The sequence below is a fragment of the Synchiropus splendidus genome, chromosome 19 (genome assembly GCF_027744825.2).
Source record: "Synchiropus splendidus isolate RoL2022-P1 chromosome 19, RoL_Sspl_1.0, whole genome shotgun sequence".
Classification (NCBI taxonomy): Eukaryota; Metazoa; Chordata; class Actinopteri; order Syngnathiformes; family Callionymidae; genus Synchiropus; species Synchiropus splendidus.
Window position 1 is genome coordinate 14,992,311 of NC_071352.1, and position 20,322 is coordinate 15,012,632.

The following is a 20,322-nucleotide window of genomic DNA, read 5'->3' on the forward strand; positions in this document are numbered from 1 at the left end:
GCATGTTGCTCTTGTGTGTCTTCATGATGTCACCAGCTGGATGTAACATTTCCCTCTGTTGAACCAGCCTGAAGCCATGGCTCCTTGTTAAAAAACAAACCTTGTACATCCTGAAATCTCTGCATTTTATCTTCCTCTTCACTCTTCAGAAAACGTTGCTATTCATATGTTCATAGTCACCCATCTGGACCACTGAAACCCAGGCCCTGAATCCTTCCAAAACAAGTGCAGGATGTTTCTTGATTCTGGTGTCAGAGGTCAACAGGATGCTGGACTCGTCCAACACGCTGTGTGTGATATGCATCAGAGGCACACACACCACGTTGAAGGGATGGCTTCTCAGGTTTGTATGTCAAGGTGGCAGCACCATTCATGTCAGTGTTGACTCAACTGTTATGACAATCCATTTATTCATCGACTCACCAGCCTGTCAACAGTAATCTCTGGTTCTGGAAATTACGTCACCGGTGTGCGAGCTTCCTCAGGTGTTAGTCAAACTGGAGTCTATATTTGGAATTTAGGGGTGTGACCTAGCTAGGCGTCTATGTTCTTCACTCACCTGTACAGCCTCAGACTTCACACACACCTCATGTGCACGATGGTTCTTCTGCTGATGCTGCTCGGTCTGCTGGTCTCAGGTGAGCTTTTGTTTTGGTTCTGTTTGTTGTGGCTACTCTGGTCCATGACCTGGACCGAGCCGCTCATCCGCGTTTGAGTTTCGTCGCTGCTTGCTGCTTGCTGCTTGCTTTTATTGTTTCGGTCACGCAATGCAAATGATCAAATGTTTAACCTGTAAAGTAGAACATGACTTCTGACTGGTAAAAATCAGGAAAAGCGAGAACAAGGGCCAGAAATACCAAGAATGCCTCCGTCCACTCCCTGTGATTCATGATGTAATGATGCTCAAGTTGGGTCAATGAAGTTTAAATATATATTTTGGTTAATTTATTGCTGGGTACCCCAGAACTAAGCTGAGGAGGACCAGCTCTCCTCTCCGTCACGCAAAGGAGCTTGTGGGTAGAAGTGAAAACAAACACTGTAGAGAAAAAATAACTTGATTGAAGTGACTTTTTTTATGCTGATGCAAGATTGATATGAGATAACTGTCAAAGGAAAAAAATAAATAATACATATTAATAGTCTCAGAGAGAATTTAAAAAAAGGCCCATATAAACAGTGCATAACAGAGATAACAGTGATAACAGTCTCGCCACAACTGCCTCTGTTGCCCTGTTGAGTCAAATGTCAGCAGTAGATGTGGGTTTCAGCACCAATGACGGTGGTTTTGTTTTGGAATCATGTGCGGAGGCTTGCGAGCCGGAACAGAACCGGGATCACCAATGAGCTGAGGTTAGACCCATCTGTCAATAACACAAAGTCTAGTGTGCATCGGAAAACTGTGATGACAGTCGAAGACAAAGGCTCATGAGATTAGAGAAATCTGATGAGTTACAATGGAACCAGTCCGACTGGATGAGCGATGACGCAGGATAACAATTATTTAAAATGCAGCAGTACCGGAAACTCTCATTTGCTGTTGGTCACAATTGATTTTTATCAAAAACGGATGCATGGCCAGCTTCTATCGAACCAGCATCAAGCAACTCAACATTCTGAGCTGTTATCAGTGAGTGAGTTCATGATCAGATTGTCCATGAACCATTGTTGCTATGGCGTCACTCATAACTCCTGTGTCTTCTGCAGATGTCACGGGACAGCTGGACGGTGAGTCTGGAGTTATCACTTGTGCCGGGTGGTCAGGCTCCTGCAGGTCTAACTGTCACTCTCACTGCAGAATGTGGCATTGCTCCCTTAAACGGCAAGATCGTGGGCGGCAGCAATGCAGCGGCGGGCGCGTGGCCCTGGCAGGCCAGTCTTCATAAACTCAGTAGTGGCGGTACGTCGTTCCATTTCTGTGGGGGGTCGCTGATCAACAACCAGTGGATCCTGACAGCTGCACACTGCTTCCCCAGGTGAGTCCCAGACACTTGCTGCAGGTGATGCCACTTGTCATCATGATGGTGCGTCTTGACTGTCCATCTTGTTGTTCCAGCACCAGCACTGTAGGATTGACGGTGTATCTGGGTCGGGAGGTGCAGAGTGGCGTGAATGACAATGAGCTTCCGTTCTCTGTGAGTCAGGTGATCAATCATGAAAGCTACAACTCGGTCACCTTCGACAACGACATCAGCCTGCTGCAGCTCTCCTCCACCGTCACCTTCACTGACTTCATCAGGCCTGTGTGTCTGCCCACTGTGGGCAGTGATATCCAAGATGGCGTCACCTGCTGGGTCACTGGATGGGGTGCAATCGGAGAGTCTGGTGAGTCCCAGGACGTGGCTGGCCACTGCATCAACAGTCAATCGAAATCAACTGCCACCTCTGTCTTCAGAAAGCCTTCCGTTTCCGGGAAGACTGCAGGAAGTTGACGTCCCTGTCGTGTCCAACAGCAGGTGTCAGAACTCCTACCCTTCTCTGACAAGCAACATGATCTGTGCCGGACTGACTGAGGGTGGGAAGGACTCCTGCCAGGTCAGTTGGAATCACCACTCTCACTCACAAGCGTGTGTCCTGTCTTGTGCTGCGCCACTGAATCTGTGTCTCTGGTCTCAGGGAGACTCAGGCGGGCCCTTGGTTGCTAAAAACGACACCAAATGGTTCCAGGCTGGGGTGGTTAGTTTCGGAGAGGGCTGTGCTCGACCAGACACCCCTGGCGTCTACGCTCGAGTGTCCATATACGAGTCCTGGATCAAAAGTAAGATTGGTGACAACCAGACAGGCTTCATCCAGGCATCCGTCACGGGCCACGCCTATGTCCACCGCCAGCTCGCCCTGTTGCTGATGTCAGTCGTGCACATTCTGTCAGCCCTGCTGCTCTCCTGAGGGCCAATGCGCCATGACCCATGACATCAGAGAACTTGACGACGGTCACTTCCTACTCCCTCGCCGCACAAATGAAGCTGAAATAATTAACGAGTCCTATGCTCTGATTATTTTTTAAATGAAAATAAATGATTCTGAATGTGAAGTGGACTCCTTCTTCAGGAGCAGAGGGACTGGCTCTCTGCTTCAATGTCTTCCATTATTTTTGGATTTTCCAGGTTTCTGCTGACTTCACGGGGGTGTGGTCACAAGTGCAAGGCGTGGCCACCGGTGACTGACCTGACTGTACTGTCAGTACAGGATTCGGGAAAGCTGCAGTATCAGTTGGGTGTGGTAGTATTGAGCGTTTGATGATTGTTTATAATTTTATGAACTGCTTTCATAATAATTATGATTCAGAGTATCATTCTATTATGTTTTCTACTACAATAATGAAATGTGTTCGATTATTTACCACATTTATGATTTGAACTTTAATTTCACTCAATATTATTCACTACAATCATGATTTCAATTATAATTGTATTAAATTTAGAGCGTTTTGATCCTCACTGTGCAAGATATTGTGTTATATGTATTCAGGTAATTAATACATTGCCTGCTCCCCAGTTTGAAGAGTTGCCCACCATGAAGAATCTGTGGTGGGATTCTTGGAGATGCAGAGACTTGCAGCCAAACGGAAGGGTGCTGCAGCACCTTATTATGACCATTATTTGAACTCATGTTTGCGGCTTGTCGATGCAAACAATGTGTTCCGCGGTTTCATGTTACAAGCCAGGTGAGTTTATTCTTGCTTCATGTTTTGTTTACTCATTGGTGCTTCAGTAGAACAGGACACTGCTTTGGTGCCTTGTGCTGGGAGTGATTTGTTAGATTCACAGAATCATACAGGAGCAGGTGACTTTGGAATACAGGTGTTGCCTGTTGTAGACATCTGACTCTTGACGTGCATTTCTGTAAAGCCGCTCCATTTGTTTTCTTGTTTCATTCCTTTGCAAAGAAAGGAAGATAAAATCATGTGTCAGACGAGTTTAATTCCTCTATTAAGGCGCTTCTTAAATAATCCCCAAATTAAAAAAATAGCATGAACGAAACAATTACATAAAAATGCTAATATTAAAATAGTGCAGTTGGCAAAAAAAAAACGCTAATTTTGAGTCAAGCTGCGGTAATTTACGATCAAGACCGTGCGCTCTCTGTATTCCGATCCGACCCTGAACGCAGCACGCTTTCTCGCTTCTGATTGGCTTGCGTCCAGGAAGCGTTGTGCTGCATCCGTTTGACGTCCGCTCTGCTCCAGTTTCTGTTCCCGAGAGCTCCATGAAGTTCAACTTTCTAGTGAGCAGTTTTCTGCAAGTGTGTCTAGCATGCCATCCACATATTGTCGGGTCGAAGCTACAGACGGAGGACGGCGGCTGGTCAGTCGAAGAACACGCGCACTCACGCACCTCCAGGAGTCGCATTAAACTCAATGAAACCCTTGTGTGCGCAGGTCAGTAGATCCGAGTCTGGACGAAGGACCCTGCAACATTGATGTCTTGGAATCTTCAGCCATCTCGTATAGCCAGTTCATGCACAGGTGAGGTCAGGAGCTCACCTGTTATTCTCACGTTGGAGACTCTTAATTGGGTGTGCATGCAGGTATGCGTACAGTGGACCGGTCATCATCAGGGGACTCACTGATAACTCGGTACGCCAGCTGGTGTTGGTGCTGCTGCTGTGTGCTCTGAGTCTCACGTGTGTCCCCTGTTTCAGGAGTTCCGTCAATGGAGTTCCCGTAATCGGTTGCTCAAGGACTTCGGGGACCTGCGAGTGCGTCTCAGCACCGCCAACACCTTCTCCTACAGGAAAGGTAGAAGCATTCACCGCCATTCCTTTGTTCACTGCAGCAACATTCCGCGCCCCATGTTTACTCTCTGCCATCTAAAAAAACATTGAGCTAGTCCATTCATGACCTACGTTTTGATGATGTATAAGCACCGTCACAACAGTAATCCAAGTGGGACCAAATCTGTGTGGATTCCGGTCGCACATGATTCCTATTCTGATTGTTTGACTTCTGTATTCCAGTTGATGTTCCATTCCGAGAATATGTGTCAGAGCTGCTGAAGCCACAGACTCCCGACGCACTGGGCAGCGGTCACTTCCGTTTTCTTCTTCTTTTTCGTCAGTTTCTGGACAGATAAAGAGCTAAACAGTTTTCCATTGCCTTGCAGACACCTTGTACTTTTTCGGGGACAACAACTACACAGAGTGGAACAGTCTGTTCCAGCTGTACCGAAAACCTCCATATGTGCTGCCTAACACAAGTGCCGCACTCAGCTTTGGTATCGCTGGTGAGCACCATCGCAAGTCAAGGTTGAGTGTTGGTGGAGGGGTGAAGGTGGTTTGATGTCTGTTGTTGAGGGGGAGAGTGGAATAGCAGGGAAACCTTCTGTTAAGAGTCTGTTCCTCTTCAGGTTCCGGCACCGGAGTCCCGTTCCACTGGCATGGGCCTGGGTACTCGGAGGTGGTCTACGGTCGCAAGGTGGAGTGCTCTGACTCCTCTGAGTCACTGGTCTTGTTTGACGTAATTTACGGAAAGATTTGTTTGTGCAGCGTTGGTTCCTCTACCCACCCGATCGCCAGCCCGACTTCCATCCCAACAGCACGACACTGTCCTGGTTGATGCACACCTACCCCCAGCTACCAGTAGAGCACGCTCCACTTGAGTGTACCATCCGACCGGGAGAGGTGCGTGAGCCTGTGAAGTCAAACCAGTTCTTTATAAAGTGAAGACAGTGATTCTGTATTTCTGAGTTCCATCTAATGTCCGATACTTTTCCTGTGTTTGTGTCTCAGGTTCTGTACTTCCCTGACCGCTGGTGGCACGCCACCCTCAACCTTGACACCAGCGTCTTCATCTCCACCTTCTTGGGCTAAAACAGGGACTTGAGCCTGTCAGGCTTTGTCAAACTGCCCTTCTTTTAGAGATTGTTAAATTCCAAATGGCTGAATAAATTGTGTTTTCATGGAATCTGACAGGAAGTGACTTCATTTCTTTTTTCTTTTGTTGAAATAGTGGTCAGATTCATCTCCTCAACCCTCACTCTGTAGTCTCAGCAGGTGGACGAGCGACAACTCCATGCTGGTAAAAAGGTGACCCAAAATGCAGATGGCGAGCAAAATCCATGCATTGAATTGATCTGCGTTTTTACATACTCGTTACATTGCTTCACTAGTGTGTGACTAAAACTATGTTGTTGAATGTTGTCAGCAGAACCGATTTAAACGGTTCATTTAAAAATAATGAACTTTCCATTGCAACTTTATTTCTCCGGCGGAAGACTGAGCGGAACTAGAATGTGTCAGTTTCCGCCTCGGAGCCCCGCCCCTCTGTGCCATCTTGTGTTTAGAACAAAAACGGCGGCGGAGCCAGGCCGAACCGGGACGGGACATAGTCTTCTCCGACTCAATGCAGATATCTTGGAGGGTTCCTACGTCAGTGTTCGGCGGCGAAGCCCACTGTAGACCCGTCGGCCACACCCCGAGGAACCGTTAGCCTCCAGGCTAACAGAGCTAAGCCGAAGGGATAGCCGATGCTAGTGGCCGTGTATCGGAACCAGCCGGCGGGTCTCAAGGATCCCGTCCTGTGCAACGCAACCGCCTAAACTCTGGTGTCTACTCAAACAATCGTTCGACAAAATGGAGCGGGCGTCGTATTGAGTATCCGCTGCGAAATGTGGAGTGAAGCCCGCTAGGTCGCCAGTTAACCCTCCTGTTCTGTTCCATAGCGGAACCACAACCAGCCGCGGTGAGTCCCGTCCCTGTGCGTGTCGTGTATGGTCTGAACCCGATAATGGTTGCGGATTCGATGTATTTTGTCTCGGTTCATGATCGACTCGTATGGTTATTTTCACATCCAGTGGCGGGAGCTGAGAATTATCGCCACGGCGTTATCTGGGTCAGAGAGACTGGAGTCTGTTTGGTACCGTAGACCGAGAACAATGAACATGTAGACTGTTTGGAATGCAAAGGGAAAAACAACGAGTGGCTCCGTTGTAGATGTTATTGTGATCAAGGACAATAATGAACGAAGTACTGTAATCTTTTATTGTCAGCTTCAGTCAACAGCCTCTTTATTGCTGAGATTTGTTTCCGCCTTGGCTGGGCCATTCGATGACTTCCCACAGGATTTTAGTGTGTCAGAGTGTAGACTTCCCTACTCTGTTCTGATCGTGTTGCGCTGCTCTGCTCCTGTTCTCTCTCGGATGACCTCGCACCAGAGACCGATAACGCACTTCTTGATAGATAACTGCATGGAAACTCTCTCTGTCTTGTCTGACTGCCCTTTGAAGATGTTTCTGAAATATTATACATAATACAAAAGAATACATATACTTAAGGAGGTTTGTTCTGTAACCTTCAGCTGATCCAGAAGGTTTATTGTCATTTGGGAAATTCCTGTGATGATGCACAGCCATCAGCTGACCTGACTGCGGATCACTGATGCTGCTGTATTAGTTACGGGTTCGATTTGGTCTGGGTGTCTTCGCGACGGGTTGTCAGGCTGAATGGCTTTTGTACTGATGTCATTCAAGTCATGCAGGGCTGTATAATGCTGGCGTCTTGAAACATCTTTTTCTTTCAGCACTTTAACTAGGTCATGTGACCGTTTCTCATTGGCATCATTTGCTGGGACTATCAGTGACCTCTGATACATTCTATGCTTCAGATTAAACATTGTTCTGGTCCTGAGAGACAAGTGAAAAATTCAACTGTTGATAGTTGGTTCGCTTTGGGCTTCAACTTTGCAATTTGGCATGTGACCATGCAGATCCTGGACATTCTGCTGGGAGATTCAGAACCTCCAAAACGCAGTGATGGTTTGCGAGAAAAACGCATCACCCCTCCAATGCCGTTGCAATGTGATAGTTAACTTAAACCCTGATGGCATCTATTCTCAGGGAAGGAAGCAGTGGCAGTTTCACAGTCAGAACCAGGTCACATTGTCCAAATATAAACGTGTCCAAGCTTCTGTAACTGTGCCGATTGCTCAACATTCGGACCCGGGGCCGCTCCCGAACCAGACCTCCTGTGCTACTGCCACTCAAGTGACACTTAAGATGGCACTTGGTCCTCGCTGATTGTGTCTGTGTTGCCGGCTCCCCCCTCCAGGCCCTGGCCATGCCGGCGAGTGCTCGTGCGGGCAATCTCAAGGACCCGGATCTGGCAGATCTCTTCTGCAAGGATGATCCAGAGAAGCTGTTCGCTGACCTCCGGGAAATTGGACATGGCAGCTTTGGCGCCGTGTACTTTGTGAGTGTGCGCGCACGTGTGCTCTCAGGTACATGTGTGTTCCTGACTGACTGTGTTTCTGTGTTTCAGGCCCGGGACGTCCGCAACAACGAGGTGGTGGCCATTAAGAAGATGTCGTACAGCGGCAAACAGACCAATGAGGTAACCGCCACCCATCACTGCAGTGTGTTACAGTTGAAACGCAGTGGCCTCGTCTCACTGCCCTGTCTCCTCCTGGTGGTCAGAAATGGCAGGACATTATCAAGGAGGTGAAGTTCCTGCAGAAGCTGCGTCACCCAAACACCATCGAGTACCGTGGCTGCTACCTGAGGGAGCACACAGCATGGGTGAGTGTGGCGTGATGATGGCGTTGGTGTGGGCCTGTTGGCTTACCTGCTCTTGTTCTCCCGCTCTCTCCTTCTCTCAGCTGGTGATGGAGTACTGCCTGGGCTCAGCCTCTGACCTGCTGGAGGGTCAGTTCCTTCCTCTGTCTTGCTGCCTCCTTCTGTGTGTGTGTTTTTCTCCGTCTCACATTAGTCTGTGTCACTCCGTAGTTCACAAGAAGCCACTACAGGAAGTGGAGATTGCTGCTATAACCCATGGAGCGCTGCAGGGGCTGGCCTACCTGCACTCCCACAACATGATCCACAGGTGTGTCACAGGGGTGAGCGCGTGCCAGTGTGAGCATGTGGGCTGACAGTTGATTGGCTCTCTGCAGGGACGTGAAGGCTGGGAACATCCTGCTGACAGAACCAGGTCAGGTCAAACTGGGCGACTTTGGTTCCGCCTCCATTGTGGCCCCAGCCAACTCGTTTGTCGGGACGCCGTACTGGTGAGCGCCGCGTTGGTCCTGGGCTGTGATGCATGTGTGGATCCTCAACTCTGACCTCTTGTTCAGGATGGCACCGGAGGTGATTCTGGCCATGGACGAGGGTCAGTACGATGGGAAAGTGGACGTCTGGTCACTGGGGATCACCACAATAGAACTTGGTAAGTCTGTCAGTCTGTGCCTTCCAGCCCCCCTCCCCGCACCCACCTCTCTGCCATCACTAACATGTGCCTGTGTGTGTTCAGCTGAGAGGAAACCCCCGCTCTTCAACATGAACGCGATGAGTGCCTTATATCACATCGCACAGAACGAGAGTCCGGTTTTGCAGTCCAACCACTGGTGAGGTCTTGCCGACAGCCGCGATTCAGCCGTAGTTTCTCTCTCTAACACCTGCGGTTGTCTTCAGGTCCGATTCTTTCCGTAACTTCGTGGACTCGTGTCTCCAGAAGATCCCTCAGGACCGGCCCACCTCAGACGTGCTGCTCAATGTCAGCAAACTTTCACTGGTGCCCTGGTCCCTTAAGAGCCCAAGCTGACCCGGTCCCGCTCTTCCTTCCACAGCATCGCTTCCTGTGCCGAGAGCGTCCCCTGACCGCCGTCATGGACCTGATCGCCAGAACTAAAGATGCTGTCCGTGAACTGGACAACCTGCAGTATCGCAAGATGAAGAAGATTCTGTTCCAGGAGACACAGCAGAACGGCCCTGTGTCTGAGGGGGGGGAGGAGGAAGAGGTGAGAAGGGCGTGTAGGGGATGGCGTGTGGAGGACGCTCACCTTTTTGTGTTGCCCAGGAGGTGGAGGCTTACCTGCTGCGCAGCGGCACGGTCAACAGTCTGGAGTCGTCCCAGTCCGTCCCCTCCATGTCCATATCCGCCAGCTCCCAGAGCAGCTCAGTCAACAGTCTGGCTGACGCCTCAGATGACAGCAGCGAGATGATGATGCTGCAGGAGGGAGAGACCACGGTCACCTCCAACAGCTCCATCATACACAGACCCTCGGTAGCAAACACACACATTCAGCATGTTGCGACAACCAGCTAACGTCCTGTGGTTCTGCTTCTTAGGGTCCAGACAACATCTACGATGACCCCTACCAGCCGGAGATGGAACCACCTCAGGCGCCATCGGCCGGGCGCCGTCGAGCGTACTACCGCAACAGAGACCACTTTGCAACCATTCGGACAGCCTCACTGGTGGGTGTGGAAGCTGAGGTCCAAGCCCACCAAGACGCTGACTGGGCCCATCTCTCTCTGCTCCTCAGGTGACCCGGCAGATCCAGGAGCACGAGCAGGGCTCTGCCCTGCGGGAGCAGATGTCGGGCTACAAGCGGATGCGACGGCAGCACCAGAAGCAGCTTATGGGTTTGGAGAACAAGCTGAAGGCCGAGATGGACGAGCACCAGCTGAAACTGGACAAGGAGCTGGAGAACCAGAGGACCAGCTTCTCCACTGAGTCTGACAAGCTGGTGAAGAAGCACCAAGCCATACTGGACAAGGAGGTGAGTCCCCCCTATTGACCCCCTCGTTCTCGCGCTGCAGTCCAGGTTGGCTGCTGACCACGAGCCTGTCCCTGCAGACGAAAGCTGCTCTGGCTGAGGAGAAGAAGTTCCAGCAGCACATCCTCGGTCAGCAGAAGAAGGAGCTCACCAGCTTGCTGGACTCCCAAAAGAGACAGTACCGGCAGCGCAAGGAGCAGCTGAAAGAGGTGTGTGTCTGTCTCACTCTCTATACTGTGATGACCAGCAGCGGCTCACTCTAATTGGTTCTGATGGAGCAGGAGCTGAATGAGAACCAGTCCACCCCGAAGAGGGAGAAGCAGGAGTGGCTGGTGCGGCAGAAGGAGTGCCTGCAGCAGATGCAGGCGGAGGAGGAGGCGGGGCTGCTGCGGCGCCAGAGGCAGTATTACGAGCTGCAGTGTCGCCAGTACAAGAGGAAGATGCTGCTGGCGCGACATAACCTGGAGCAGGACCTGCTGCGAGAGGTGACAGCGGAACCCACGAGCCCACACACGCACGCCTCACTGGCTCACTGACCTGTGGTGTTGTCGACAGGACCTGAACAAGAAGCAGACTCAGAAGGACCTGGAGTGTGCCATGCTGCTGCGACACCACGAGTCCACCCAGGAGCTGGAGTTCCGTCAGCTGGGCTCGGTGCAGAGGACCCGGGCTGAGCTGATACGGACCCAGCACCAGACCGAGCTCACTAACCAGATGGAGTATAACAAGCGGCGCGAGCAGGAGCTGCGGCAGAAGCACACCGTGGAGGTCCGGCAGCAGCCCAAGAGCCTGAAGGTGACACTCATTCACTCTGGCACACTGCTTCACCGTTGGAGCCTCTAACGCTGGCTGGCCTGTCTTCAGACCAAAGAGCTGCAGATCAAGCGTCAGTTCCAGGAGACCTGCAAGATCCAGACCCGGCAGTACAAGGCCCTGAGGAACCATCTCCTGGAGAACACGCCCAAGTGTGACCACAAGGTGGTGCTGAAGCGGCTGAAGGAAGAGCAGACGCGTAAGCTGGCCATCCTGGCCGAGCAGTATGACCACTCTGTCAACGACATGCTGTCCACGCAGGCTGTGAGTAAGGCAAGGAGACTCCGCCCACCGAACACTTATGCATCGGTCCTGCTCAGCCCTGGCCACATATCCAGTTTAACCTGCTCCTCCTGATCTGCCCACAGCTGCGTCTGGATGAGACCCAGGAGGCAGAGTACCAGGTGCTGCACATGCAGCTGCAGCAGGAGCTGGAGCTGCTCAACGCCTACCAGAGCAAGATCAAGATCCACACGGATGGTCAGCACGAGCGCGAGGTCAAGGAGCTGGAGCAGCGCGTGTCCATCCGCCGAGCCCTGCTGGAGCAACGGGTACCATCCCTGACGCTCTCTGCTCTGACTCACCACCGGCTGTTTGACCTGACTCTCTTGCTGTCCCCTCAGATCGAGGAGGAGATGCTGTCCCTGCAGAACGAGCGGTCGGATCGGATCCGGACTCTGCTGGAGCGCCAGGCGCACGAGATCGAGGCCTTTGACTCGGAAAGCATGCGCCTAGGTTTCAGTAACATGGCGCTGAGCGGGATCCCCGCCGAGGCCTACAACCAAGGCTACCCCACGCCCAGCCCCTCCTCCGGCTCCAGCGGCTGGCCATCACGACCCGTCCCGCGCTCAGGGGGCCACTGGAGCCACAGCGTCCAGAACTCTGTGGCCACGCCGTCCTGGCGCAGTCAGAACCACGGAGGGAGCTTCAGCCGAGCCGAGTCCGTCACCTCATCGCACGGCTTCGGACGAGATGGAGATTCTGGTAAAAGTGGCCGAAGTCACCTGCCCCCCTCCCACCAGCAGCACTACCTCCCCCAGCATTACCAGCACCATCAGAGCACGCCTCACCTCTACCGCGAGGAGCGCGAGACCCGCGACCACACCCGGGAGTGGGCAGGCGGCGTCGGCCATTACTCACACCACTCGCAGGGCCACCACCACCTATCGTCTCACGGCTCCTCGCAGTCTCTGGCCATGCTGCCCCCTCCACCGCCGCCGCCTCCCCTCTCACGCACCTCGTCCCCCCCGTCCTCCGCCTCATCTTCCTCGTCCTCTCAGGGCGGCTACGGGGGCGTGCCACTAGGGGTCAGAGGCGGTGGCATGATGGCGCTCAGGAACAGCCCGCAGCCGCTGCGCAGGACGGCTTCGGGAGGTCCGGGGGGCCCCGGGAGTGACGGTGGGCTGAGTCGCAGCACGTCTGTGACCTCCCACATTTCCAACGGCTCCCACCTGTCGTACTCCTGAACACTGCTGTGTTGCCGCCCTGGATTTTTGATTTCCTGTTTTTGTTCTTTTATCAAATTTATCAGTTTATTTTCAACCTTTAAGAGCCACATGAGGAGGTTTCTCAGAATCGTTTTTTCATTTCAAGCCACCCGGGTGGGCGCCTGCACGGCTATGTTTTTAACGGCACCTGAACCATGACCTTAATGATGTACATACAAAGAATTGTGGTTTTTGGATCAGGGCTCAACTACCGCCATCATGACCTCTGACCTCTGGGAATCTTCCAAGCTCATGACTCTCATGTTCCTTAACTTTAGCTTTTTGTTCTGGTCTGGTCACATGTCCAGTGAAATGGAGATTTGTGAAAGGAGCTGTTTCCAAAAATGGAATTCCAAAAACTTTTAGTAAAAAAGCTCATGTTTGCGATGTGTACAAAAGAAACAACAAAAGTTAGTGGTTGTTGTTGCCACAGCAACTGCTGTGGGGACGCCGAAAATGTACATAGAAGCGCTAACGCTAATTAGCTGTTTTAGACATGTTATTCTGAAGACTACTGCAGCTGCAATATTTATGGTTTTTATTGTTGACGCCAATTTTTTACCACTAGGTGGCGATAAGGAAGGCAACGTTACTGTGATAAAGCTATAAAGTATTTTAAGAATTTTATTTCCCAGAGTTTGTGGCTGGGGTTGATGTTTATATTGCAGCCAGTATTATTTCCACTTCCCGTGCCAATAACATCCCCCATCCCTCCCCTTTTAATTTTATTTTCTAAAGTCTGAATGAGTCGAAACATCCGCACAGCGGGTCGTGACCTCTTTCCTCTGTCGTCATGGCTACCTCATTTGCACTAAAAGTGAAAGAATGTTCTGGTGAACGAGTGAAATCACTTTTATAATTTTGTTTTTTTTTTCCATGTGGTTTTCCTGCGTGTGGGAGGAAGTCATGTGGGTTTCCCATCTGTAGGGGGCGCTCATGTTCCCGCCTGGTTGCATTTCTGTTGCCAATTTGAGTTTTGTGTTTGAGTGCGTCACATTCCTCAGACAGTCGCAGGATATAATGTTGCACAAACTTTTGGATATGGTCCGCACGGCAAGGACTCGGAGCATTGAGGCACGACGGGAGCCGAACTGACACCCACCGGCCACTTTTGTTGTGGAGTCAACATCAGAAAGTTGTCCTGATCTTTTTGGGTCATTCAGTTTCTGAGAGATAAACTTGTGGCATCAGCAGTGGATGATGTCAGAGGAGGGCGCAGTTGAGTCGAGTCGGGTGCAACCCAGACGTTCAGGTTCAAAGCAAGATGAAAAAAATGTACAGAAATAATTTTGGAGAAATTAAAGAAGAAAAACTGGTTGCTGAGTCTGTTCATTGTTGTGGAAACCCTTTTCATTCCCTTGACTAGCGTCAACGGCTGAAAACACCCGGGAGAAACATCTCAACTGACACAACTTTGGTGATTAGGGCGTTTAAATGGCAAGAGAATCCAGAATGATGATGAGAAGCATCAAAGAACATCTACTTTTGTCCAAAGACTCGTATCTGACATCTGACATGTACGTCTTATTTTTGGAGACATAAATAACTCAATCTCACTGCGGAGGCTTTTACTTTGAAAGGATTCGGCTGAAGCTCTTCCTGTGGAGCGCGAGTGGACTCGAGAGCGGCAAGGAGCGTCCGAGAGTTGCTCGCCGATCTACATCTTCCTACGGACAGATTCTGTCAGGTGTCCGTCTGAAACACCGCTGGACCAACGACGACGTCAAAAATGACCGAGAACATCTTCCTGTTCGTGCCGAACCTGATTGGTGAGTTTAGTGTTAGCTTGCTTGTTAGCTTTACCTCCGGCCGGACTCCCATTGTGAAGATTGTAGTTGACGGATTTTAAGCGGCTGCGGCATCACATGTCCCCTCTGGAAGCAACAGGACCGTGTCGACCTATTTAACAAAAATACTCTTCATATCTGAAGGTCTCCGGATGTAAACGGTCGTGTCGTCACGCTTACGTCATTTTCCAGGGTCGACACTTGCTCCTCTGTTAAGGTTTTGTTTCTGGGTCCCACATGAGTGGACCTCCATGACAGCTCAGATGCCACTTGACCTTGTCTCCTAGGTTACGCCCGGATCGTCCTGGCACTGCTGTCCTTCTACCTCATGCCCTTCAGTCCCTGGAACGCCACCTTCTGCTACCTGCTGAGCAGCCTCCTGGACTCCTTTGACGGACACGCTGCCCGCGCACTGAACCAGTGTGGGTGTCCGTGCCGAGTCGTTGCCTCACCTCTGTCCCCAGTCGTGACTTGCCTTGTGATGTCTTGCAGCCACCAAGTTTGGCGCCATGTTAGACATGCTGACCGACCGCTGCGCCACCATGTGTCTGCTGGTCAACCTGTCGCTGCTCTACCCGTCTTACACCTTCCTGTTCCAGCTCAGCATGTGTCTGGACATCGCCAGCCACTGGCTGCACCTGCACAGGTATGAAGCACCTGTTCTGCCTCGAGTGCCAATGGTGAGTGACACCTGTAATGTCCGATGCACAGCTCCACCGTGAAAGGCTTCAGCAGCCACAAGACCATCGACCTCTCTGGCAACCCGGTCCTGAGACTGTACTACACCTCCAAGGTAAGAGACACCTTCAGGTGCTGGGTCCACAATGATTCTGTACCTGGAAAAGTCGGACAGTAACTGTGTGCCGCTGCAGCCCGTGCTCTTCGTCATGTGCATGGGAAATGAGCTCTTCTTCTGCCTGCTGTACGTGGCCCATCACCTGGAGCAACCTGCTGGTGAGACTTGTCATCCATGGCTTGGTAACCAGGAGTCTGATCCACGTGTGTTTGTGCGCAGCGTGGTTCTTCTACCTGCAGGTGTTGTGCGGCATCATCTGTGTGGTCAAGTCCCTCATCAGTCTGGTCCACCTGGTGACCGCCTCGCAGAACATGGCCGCCATGGACGCGGCCGAGCGAGAGAGCGCCGCCAAGTCCCACTGAGACACTGCCGTGGAATGTTTGTCTTTTTGCCGTGTCGACCAAATATTTTAAATGTTTTTTTTCTGAGCTTTATTATGTTGAAACCATGGCAACCAGTAGGAACCACCAGGAAGAAGCTAGGCGCAAAGCAGCACCAGGTTTGGAACAAGCTACCTCCACCCTGATCCGTTCAGAACCCAGTTACTGCAAGCTCCACACAGGAAGGCTCTGGCTCGCTCAGATTTCCCGATATATTCCGTCACGTACGAGACCTTGTGTTTAGCTGCGCACTGTTAGCAATAGGCTTGTTTTTGTTGCTTCTGTCCAGTGGTGTGGTGCTGCCACTCACGTGTGAAGATGATGTAATCAGTCTGTGCTTTTTAGAAGTGTGGTTTTTCTACTGGTGGGGGAACAGGGTGGTCACGGCATGTAATTGCATGCCGAACATGTCGAAGGTATGCGAGTAATGCTTGATGTTGCAATTTTAATTGTTGGCTGTTGGTTCACATTCTGATTTTCAGAATAAAATGGAGATTGACAAGAGTTTTTTTCTCTCTTGTTTTGACTTTAAAACGCAAGAATCACTTTCAATAATCTCTAGAAAGACAGATTAAAGTCTGCTGATCAAATAGATGTTTTTTAAGCCACAATTAAGTGGATGAGATGATATTCTTTATAGTTATCAATTATATTTTGTGTTAATATTCTTAACTTGTGTGTTCATTAAGAACCGGAGTACAACAGAAATGGAACCTTTGCCCTCTGGACTTCTGAGCTCGATCATCATTATATATTTTGGAAGAGATAGGCAGAATGTACCTCTCACGAGTCACCTGGCTCTTTGAAATCAATGCCGAATTCCTCTCGCTTGGACACGTGACGCGCGGACAGAGTTCGGAGCTGAAATCTGGTCTGAGCGTCCGTTGACACGCGAATCAAGCTAAAATTGGAGGGTTTGTGGACGGAGTTCGTCTGCGGTCCTGCCCTGGCGGGACGTCATGTGTCGGCTGATCCAGCGGTTGCGCGCATCGGTACCTTTAAGTGGAGAAGCGATGAAGCGATTTTAGCGAAACTCGACACCATTTTCAGCAACACATCGACCGTCGGAACCGAACGGACGTCGGCGTGCGACTGAAAACGACGGGAGGTTTGTCTCTGGACGGAAACGCGACCGGATCTAACGGATCCCGAGAACGACGGATTCGATTGTTTGTCGGGGGACGGGCGGGGGTCGGTGAGGAGGGTGCGAACACTAAATACGTTCCCTTTAAATCAGAGGGACAGTGGGGGCCAGAAGATAAAAAAAAGAGGAGAAGAAAGAAAAGAGGGGGAGGGAAAATCTGAAAAAAAGAGAAAGATGACATCCCCCCTCCGAGGCGGAGCCACGGACTGCAGCCGAAACGGAGCGTGTTAGAGCGGGGACGAGATCTACGAAACACCGAGGCTTTGCAGCGACGCCGCGGCCTCAGTGGACCTGCTGAGCTGCAGATGGTGATCAGCGCCGCAAAATTCCTTTCTGCACTGCCTTTAGTTTGCATGCTCCAGATACTCCTGTAGACATAAGCAACAGTATTTCAAGTTCACATGAAAGCTACAGAATGGAACCCGCGTCGCACTTCCACAACCAGAACGTCAGCTTCACGGGAACCGATCATATTTTATTCACTCATTGCTTCATTCACAGAACCAGTGAGGTGCAGAGAGACGTTGGATTCAAATTGACAGCGTCTTTCTCTGGTTTCAACCGCCGATCCGGAACCGAGCTGGACGCCTGAGAACCATCCGAAGTCCAGCATGGACACGTCCTGGAGCAACTTCCTCTTCCAGGTGAGACCTGGGTTCTGTTGATGTCGGGGAAGGTCAAAGGTCAAAGACCACGGGAGTTCATCCGTCTGGCCTCCTTTTTGGTCACTGGCTAAATATTTTCATGCCTGCAGAGGGGCACGTTTGGGGCGAACATACCATAGTGACGTCATCAATTAGTAAACAAAAGAGATGCAGGTTGTGTGTTGCTGGAAATACGCTTTTAAATTCTAAGGGTGGTTCTCTTACTATTCAACCACATCGAGTCTAGCTTGTGACAAATACTTTTTCAAGTCAACAGAGTCAACTGTTGGTCACAAAACTCAGTAAATGCCACATTAGTGTGGACTGAGCTGGAGGATGGCGCCTCAGCATGGGGGAGAGTTTCAGGCAAAATGATTGTCAACAAAATGTTACAGACTACAACTCCGGGCCAGCAGGAGGCGCCACTGCAGGCGGTGCTGCTCCCAGAACTCAGCGACACAACCCAAAACACGGAGGCAGAACAGCTGGTGACGCCGCCCTCAACTGTGGACACCGCTGCTCTGAGCGAGGAGCCACTACCTGGTGAGCTTTTGTGTCACTTTGCTGGTCACATGATCAGCTGAAGCAAAGAAGATTCCAAAAGATTCCAAGTGTTGCTCCTCCCTCTGCTCTGTCCTCCAGACAAACCAAAGCCTGCACGTCCCACCCACATATGTGCCACCTGCAACAAGGAGTTCAAGAACAGCTACAACCTGCGGCGCCACCAGTCAGTCCACACCGGCATCAGGATGAAGGACCGCGTTTCTCGGGAGAAGGAAGAGGGTATCAAGGTGGAGAAGCAGATGGTACCCCTGTCCCTCCTTCAGCTCACCCTCCCCCCGCAAACGGCGCCTCCACCCAATGGACAGGATGGCCTCCCCCAGTCTGGTCAGCTGACAGGTCATGACCAAGTCATATCCGTGTCCATCACCCCAGCGACAGTCACCATGGCTGCACCAGCTCAGCCCCTGCAGGCGGCAGTGGTGGTGGTGGGCTCGCTGGAGCAGGTACGTCTCCTTCTGATGGACCAGTCTTCTCCGTTTTCACGGGCCCATGATCATCTCTGACTCAGCCTCTGCAGACCCCGGCCCCGGCTGCCAACCCGGCGGCCCCTCCGGTACGGAAGAACCACGCGTGCGAGGCCTGCGGGAAAGCCTTCCGAGACGTTTACCACCTGAACCGGCACCGACTGTCCCACTCGGACGAGAAGCCGTACTCGTGTCCCGTCTGCCAGCAGCGCTTCAAGAGGAAAGACCGCATGAGCTATCATGTGCGCTCACACCAGGGAGGTGTGGAGAAGCCGTATGTGTGTCCGCACTGCGCCAAAGCCTTCTCACGGTAACACACACACGTATAGTGAAGCAAAGCAGGGCAAAGGCCAAAGACGTTGTTGTTCTGGGTTTCAGCCCGGATCATCTCAACAGCCACGTCCGGCAGGTCCACTCCACAGAGCGGCCCTTCAAGTGCACGGTAACTCTGCTCCTGAACCCGCTCTGGCGGCTGCAGTGTGAATTCTGACGACTTGTTCCCACTTCCTGTTAGACGTGCACGTCAGCGTTCGCCACGCGGGACCGCCTTCGCGCACACCTGATCCGTCATGAGGAGAAGGTTCCGTGTCACATCTGTGGGAAGCTGCTGTCGGCTGCTTACATCACTGATCACATGAGAGTCCACAACCAATCACAGCATCACGCCTGCCACCTGTGCAACCGCAGTAAGTCTCACACGCACACACACACACTCGGACACATTTCATTGAGGTAACCCGATGTGTGTGTGTCGCAGGCTTCACCACGCTCACCTACCTGCGGGTCCACGCTCAGAAACACCACGGTCAGGAGTGGAAGGAGAGTGGGGGGGCACGGGGAGCTTTTGGGGGGGCCGGCGGGGTGCTGCTCTGCCAGCTGTGTGGGGTCCAGTGTAAAACCGCCACTCAGCTCCAGGGTCACATGGGCACACATGCCAACCAGGGGGATGTCGACACAAGCATGGCGGGTACGGTGGCGCGACCCAGCGAGGTGGTGAGTGTGACCAGTGCCACCACCGTAGAACTACTGGTCACAGACTGCTCCAGCATCGCAGCCCCACCACACAGCTAGCAAGCTCAAGAGGTCAAAGGTTATCAGTGACACATGGCGACTAACAGCAGCCGGACAAGGTGCGTGAGAGCTCTCACACACAGGGTTGGTTTGGGTCTGGCTTTTGTTCTGAAATGTCTGTCTCGCAGACTTCTACACACAAACCACCCACACCTGAAGACATGGAGGAAACTGGACTCAGCCGCACCTCAGAACCTGGTTCTTCTGCACAACAGGTCTGCTCTGGCGTGAAAGTATATCGACCCAATTCAATCAATGCAGTTCTGATCAGCCTTTTTTTATCAGTTTCGCCATTTTGATTCCTAACATCCGCACACACACACACGACACACAAGCACTTCAGGGCTGCAGACGTCGGTACAAGTTTGACTGGCTGTTTCAGGTCTGGACTTCTACTAGCAGCCTGATGAACTCTCCTGCTGAAAGATGAATGTGAAGGACTCTTCTTCTGTTGCTCTTGTTTCTGGTTCTGGTCCAATGCTCCAGATCCATATCATTTGTAGTTTCCATGGTGAAGCGCGTCTGTGGCCATAGATGTTTAATAAAGAGTCAAACACCCAAGTCCAGTCCAATGTGTGATTCTGTGTGACGGACTAGACTGAGAAGATGGATGGAAGTCCATTTTAGGTAGAGTTTGAAAGTGTGCGCCAGGTGAAGGAAGCAGATTCACACGGACTCTGGTTGCCACA

The 20,322-nt window shown here is 51.5% G+C and overlaps 5 protein-coding genes across 7 annotated transcripts; all 5 read left to right on the forward strand.

Moving 5' to 3' along the window:
• The first annotated feature begins 529 nt into the window (after positions 1-529).
• LOC128750956 (trypsin I-P1-like) lies at positions 530-3,044 on the forward strand. The gene is made up of 6 exons (XM_053851633.1): positions 530-638; positions 1,705-1,725; positions 1,796-1,973; positions 2,054-2,322; positions 2,393-2,532; positions 2,614-3,044. The coding sequence occupies exons 1-6, from the start codon at positions 545-547 to the stop codon at positions 2,881-2,883; spliced, it is 972 nt and encodes a 323-aa protein (XP_053707608.1). The 5' UTR covers positions 530-544; the 3' UTR covers positions 2,884-3,044.
• On the forward strand, positions 2,897-5,910 carry jmjd8 (jumonji domain containing 8). Its single transcript, XM_053850691.1, has 10 exons — positions 2,897-2,927; positions 4,142-4,301; positions 4,376-4,462; positions 4,525-4,573; positions 4,639-4,735; positions 4,954-5,022; positions 5,100-5,219; positions 5,343-5,410; positions 5,482-5,616; positions 5,725-5,910. Exons 1-10 carry the CDS (start codon positions 2,897-2,899, stop codon positions 5,803-5,805), a joined length of 897 nt encoding a protein of 298 aa, XP_053706666.1. The 3' UTR covers positions 5,806-5,910.
• Positions 5,911-6,249: 339 nt separating this feature from the next.
• Positions 6,250-14,094, forward strand: taok2a (TAO kinase 2a). 2 transcript variants are annotated; one of them, XM_053852423.1, is made up of 20 exons: positions 6,250-6,676; positions 8,041-8,181; positions 8,251-8,322; positions 8,406-8,507; positions 8,588-8,633; positions 8,715-8,811; positions 8,879-8,992; positions 9,059-9,150; positions 9,235-9,328; positions 9,396-9,477; positions 9,551-9,721; positions 9,781-9,987; positions 10,053-10,181; positions 10,250-10,486; positions 10,564-10,692; positions 10,765-10,968; positions 11,039-11,278; positions 11,348-11,569; positions 11,665-11,847; positions 11,920-14,094. In XM_053852423.1, exons 2-20 carry the CDS (start codon positions 8,050-8,052, stop codon positions 12,760-12,762), a joined length of 3,396 nt encoding a protein of 1,131 aa, XP_053708398.1. In that variant the 5' UTR covers positions 6,250-6,676; positions 8,041-8,049; the 3' UTR covers positions 12,763-14,094. The 2 variants fall into 2 exon arrangements, with proteins under 2 accessions (XP_053708398.1, XP_053708399.1); XM_053852424.1 differs by having other exon boundaries at positions 11,348-11,560.
• Positions 14,095-14,370: 276 nt separating this feature from the next.
• On the forward strand, positions 14,371-16,250 carry cdipt (CDP-diacylglycerol--inositol 3-phosphatidyltransferase (phosphatidylinositol synthase)). Its single transcript, XM_053852167.1, has 6 exons — positions 14,371-14,552; positions 14,858-14,992; positions 15,063-15,216; positions 15,282-15,363; positions 15,443-15,524; positions 15,586-16,250. The coding sequence occupies exons 1-6, from the start codon at positions 14,513-14,515 to the stop codon at positions 15,726-15,728; spliced, it is 636 nt and encodes a 211-aa protein (XP_053708142.1). The 5' UTR covers positions 14,371-14,512; the 3' UTR covers positions 15,729-16,250.
• Positions 16,251-16,930: 680 nt separating this feature from the next.
• Positions 16,931-20,295, forward strand: LOC128751083 (myc-associated zinc finger protein). Of its 2 annotated transcripts, none has more exons than XM_053851871.1 (8): positions 16,931-17,534; positions 17,930-18,077; positions 18,177-18,541; positions 18,616-18,872; positions 18,941-19,004; positions 19,077-19,248; positions 19,320-19,692; positions 19,762-20,295. In XM_053851871.1, exons 1-7 carry the CDS (start codon positions 17,502-17,504, stop codon positions 19,631-19,633), a joined length of 1,353 nt encoding a protein of 450 aa, XP_053707846.1. In that variant the 5' UTR covers positions 16,931-17,501; the 3' UTR covers positions 19,634-19,692; positions 19,762-20,295. The 2 variants fall into 2 exon arrangements, with proteins under 2 accessions (XP_053707846.1, XP_053707845.1); XM_053851870.1 differs by having other exon boundaries at positions 16,936-17,534; positions 18,607-18,872; positions 19,762-20,285.
• Positions 20,296-20,322: the final 27 nt, after the last annotated feature.

Coding starts and splice junctions, on each gene's coding strand:
- LOC128750956 (XM_053851633.1), top strand. CDS start 545: ATGTTCTTCACTCACCTGTACAGCCTCAGACTTCACACACACCTCATG. Junction 639..1,704: donor GCTCGGTCTGCTGGTCTCAG/GTGAGCTTTTGT, acceptor TGTCTTCTGCAG/ATGTCACGGGACAGCTGGAC. Junction 1,726..1,795: donor TGTCACGGGACAGCTGGACG/GTGAGTCTGGAG, acceptor CTCTCACTGCAG/AATGTGGCATTGCTCCCTTA.
- jmjd8 (XM_053850691.1), top strand. CDS start 2,897: ATGACCCATGACATCAGAGAACTTGACGACG. Junction 4,463..4,524: donor TATAGCCAGTTCATGCACAG/GTGAGGTCAGGA, acceptor GTGTGCATGCAG/GTATGCGTACAGTGGACCGG. Junction 5,023..5,099: donor TCCCGACGCACTGGGCAGCG/GTCACTTCCGTT, acceptor ATTGCCTTGCAG/ACACCTTGTACTTTTTCGGG.
- taok2a (XM_053852423.1), top strand. CDS start 8,050: ATGCCGGCGAGTGCTCGTGCGGGCAATCTCAAGGACCCGGATCTGGCA. Junction 8,508..8,587: donor TGAGGGAGCACACAGCATGG/GTGAGTGTGGCG, acceptor TCCTTCTCTCAG/CTGGTGATGGAGTACTGCCT. Junction 8,812..8,878: donor TCCCACAACATGATCCACAG/GTGTGTCACAGG, acceptor GGCTCTCTGCAG/GGACGTGAAGGCTGGGAACA.
- cdipt (XM_053852167.1), top strand. CDS start 14,513: ATGACCGAGAACATCTTCCTGTTCGTGCCGAACCTGATTG. Junction 15,217..15,281: donor CACTGGCTGCACCTGCACAG/GTATGAAGCACC, acceptor TCCGATGCACAG/CTCCACCGTGAAAGGCTTCA. Junction 15,525..15,585: donor TCACCTGGAGCAACCTGCTG/GTGAGACTTGTC, acceptor GTTTGTGCGCAG/CGTGGTTCTTCTACCTGCAG.
- LOC128751083 (XM_053851870.1), top strand. CDS start 17,502: ATGGACACGTCCTGGAGCAACTTCCTCTTCCAG. Junction 18,542..18,606: donor TGGTGGGCTCGCTGGAGCAG/GTACGTCTCCTT, acceptor TCTCTGACTCAG/CCTCTGCAGACCCCGGCCCC. Junction 19,005..19,076: donor AGCGGCCCTTCAAGTGCACG/GTAACTCTGCTC, acceptor ACTTCCTGTTAG/ACGTGCACGTCAGCGTTCGC.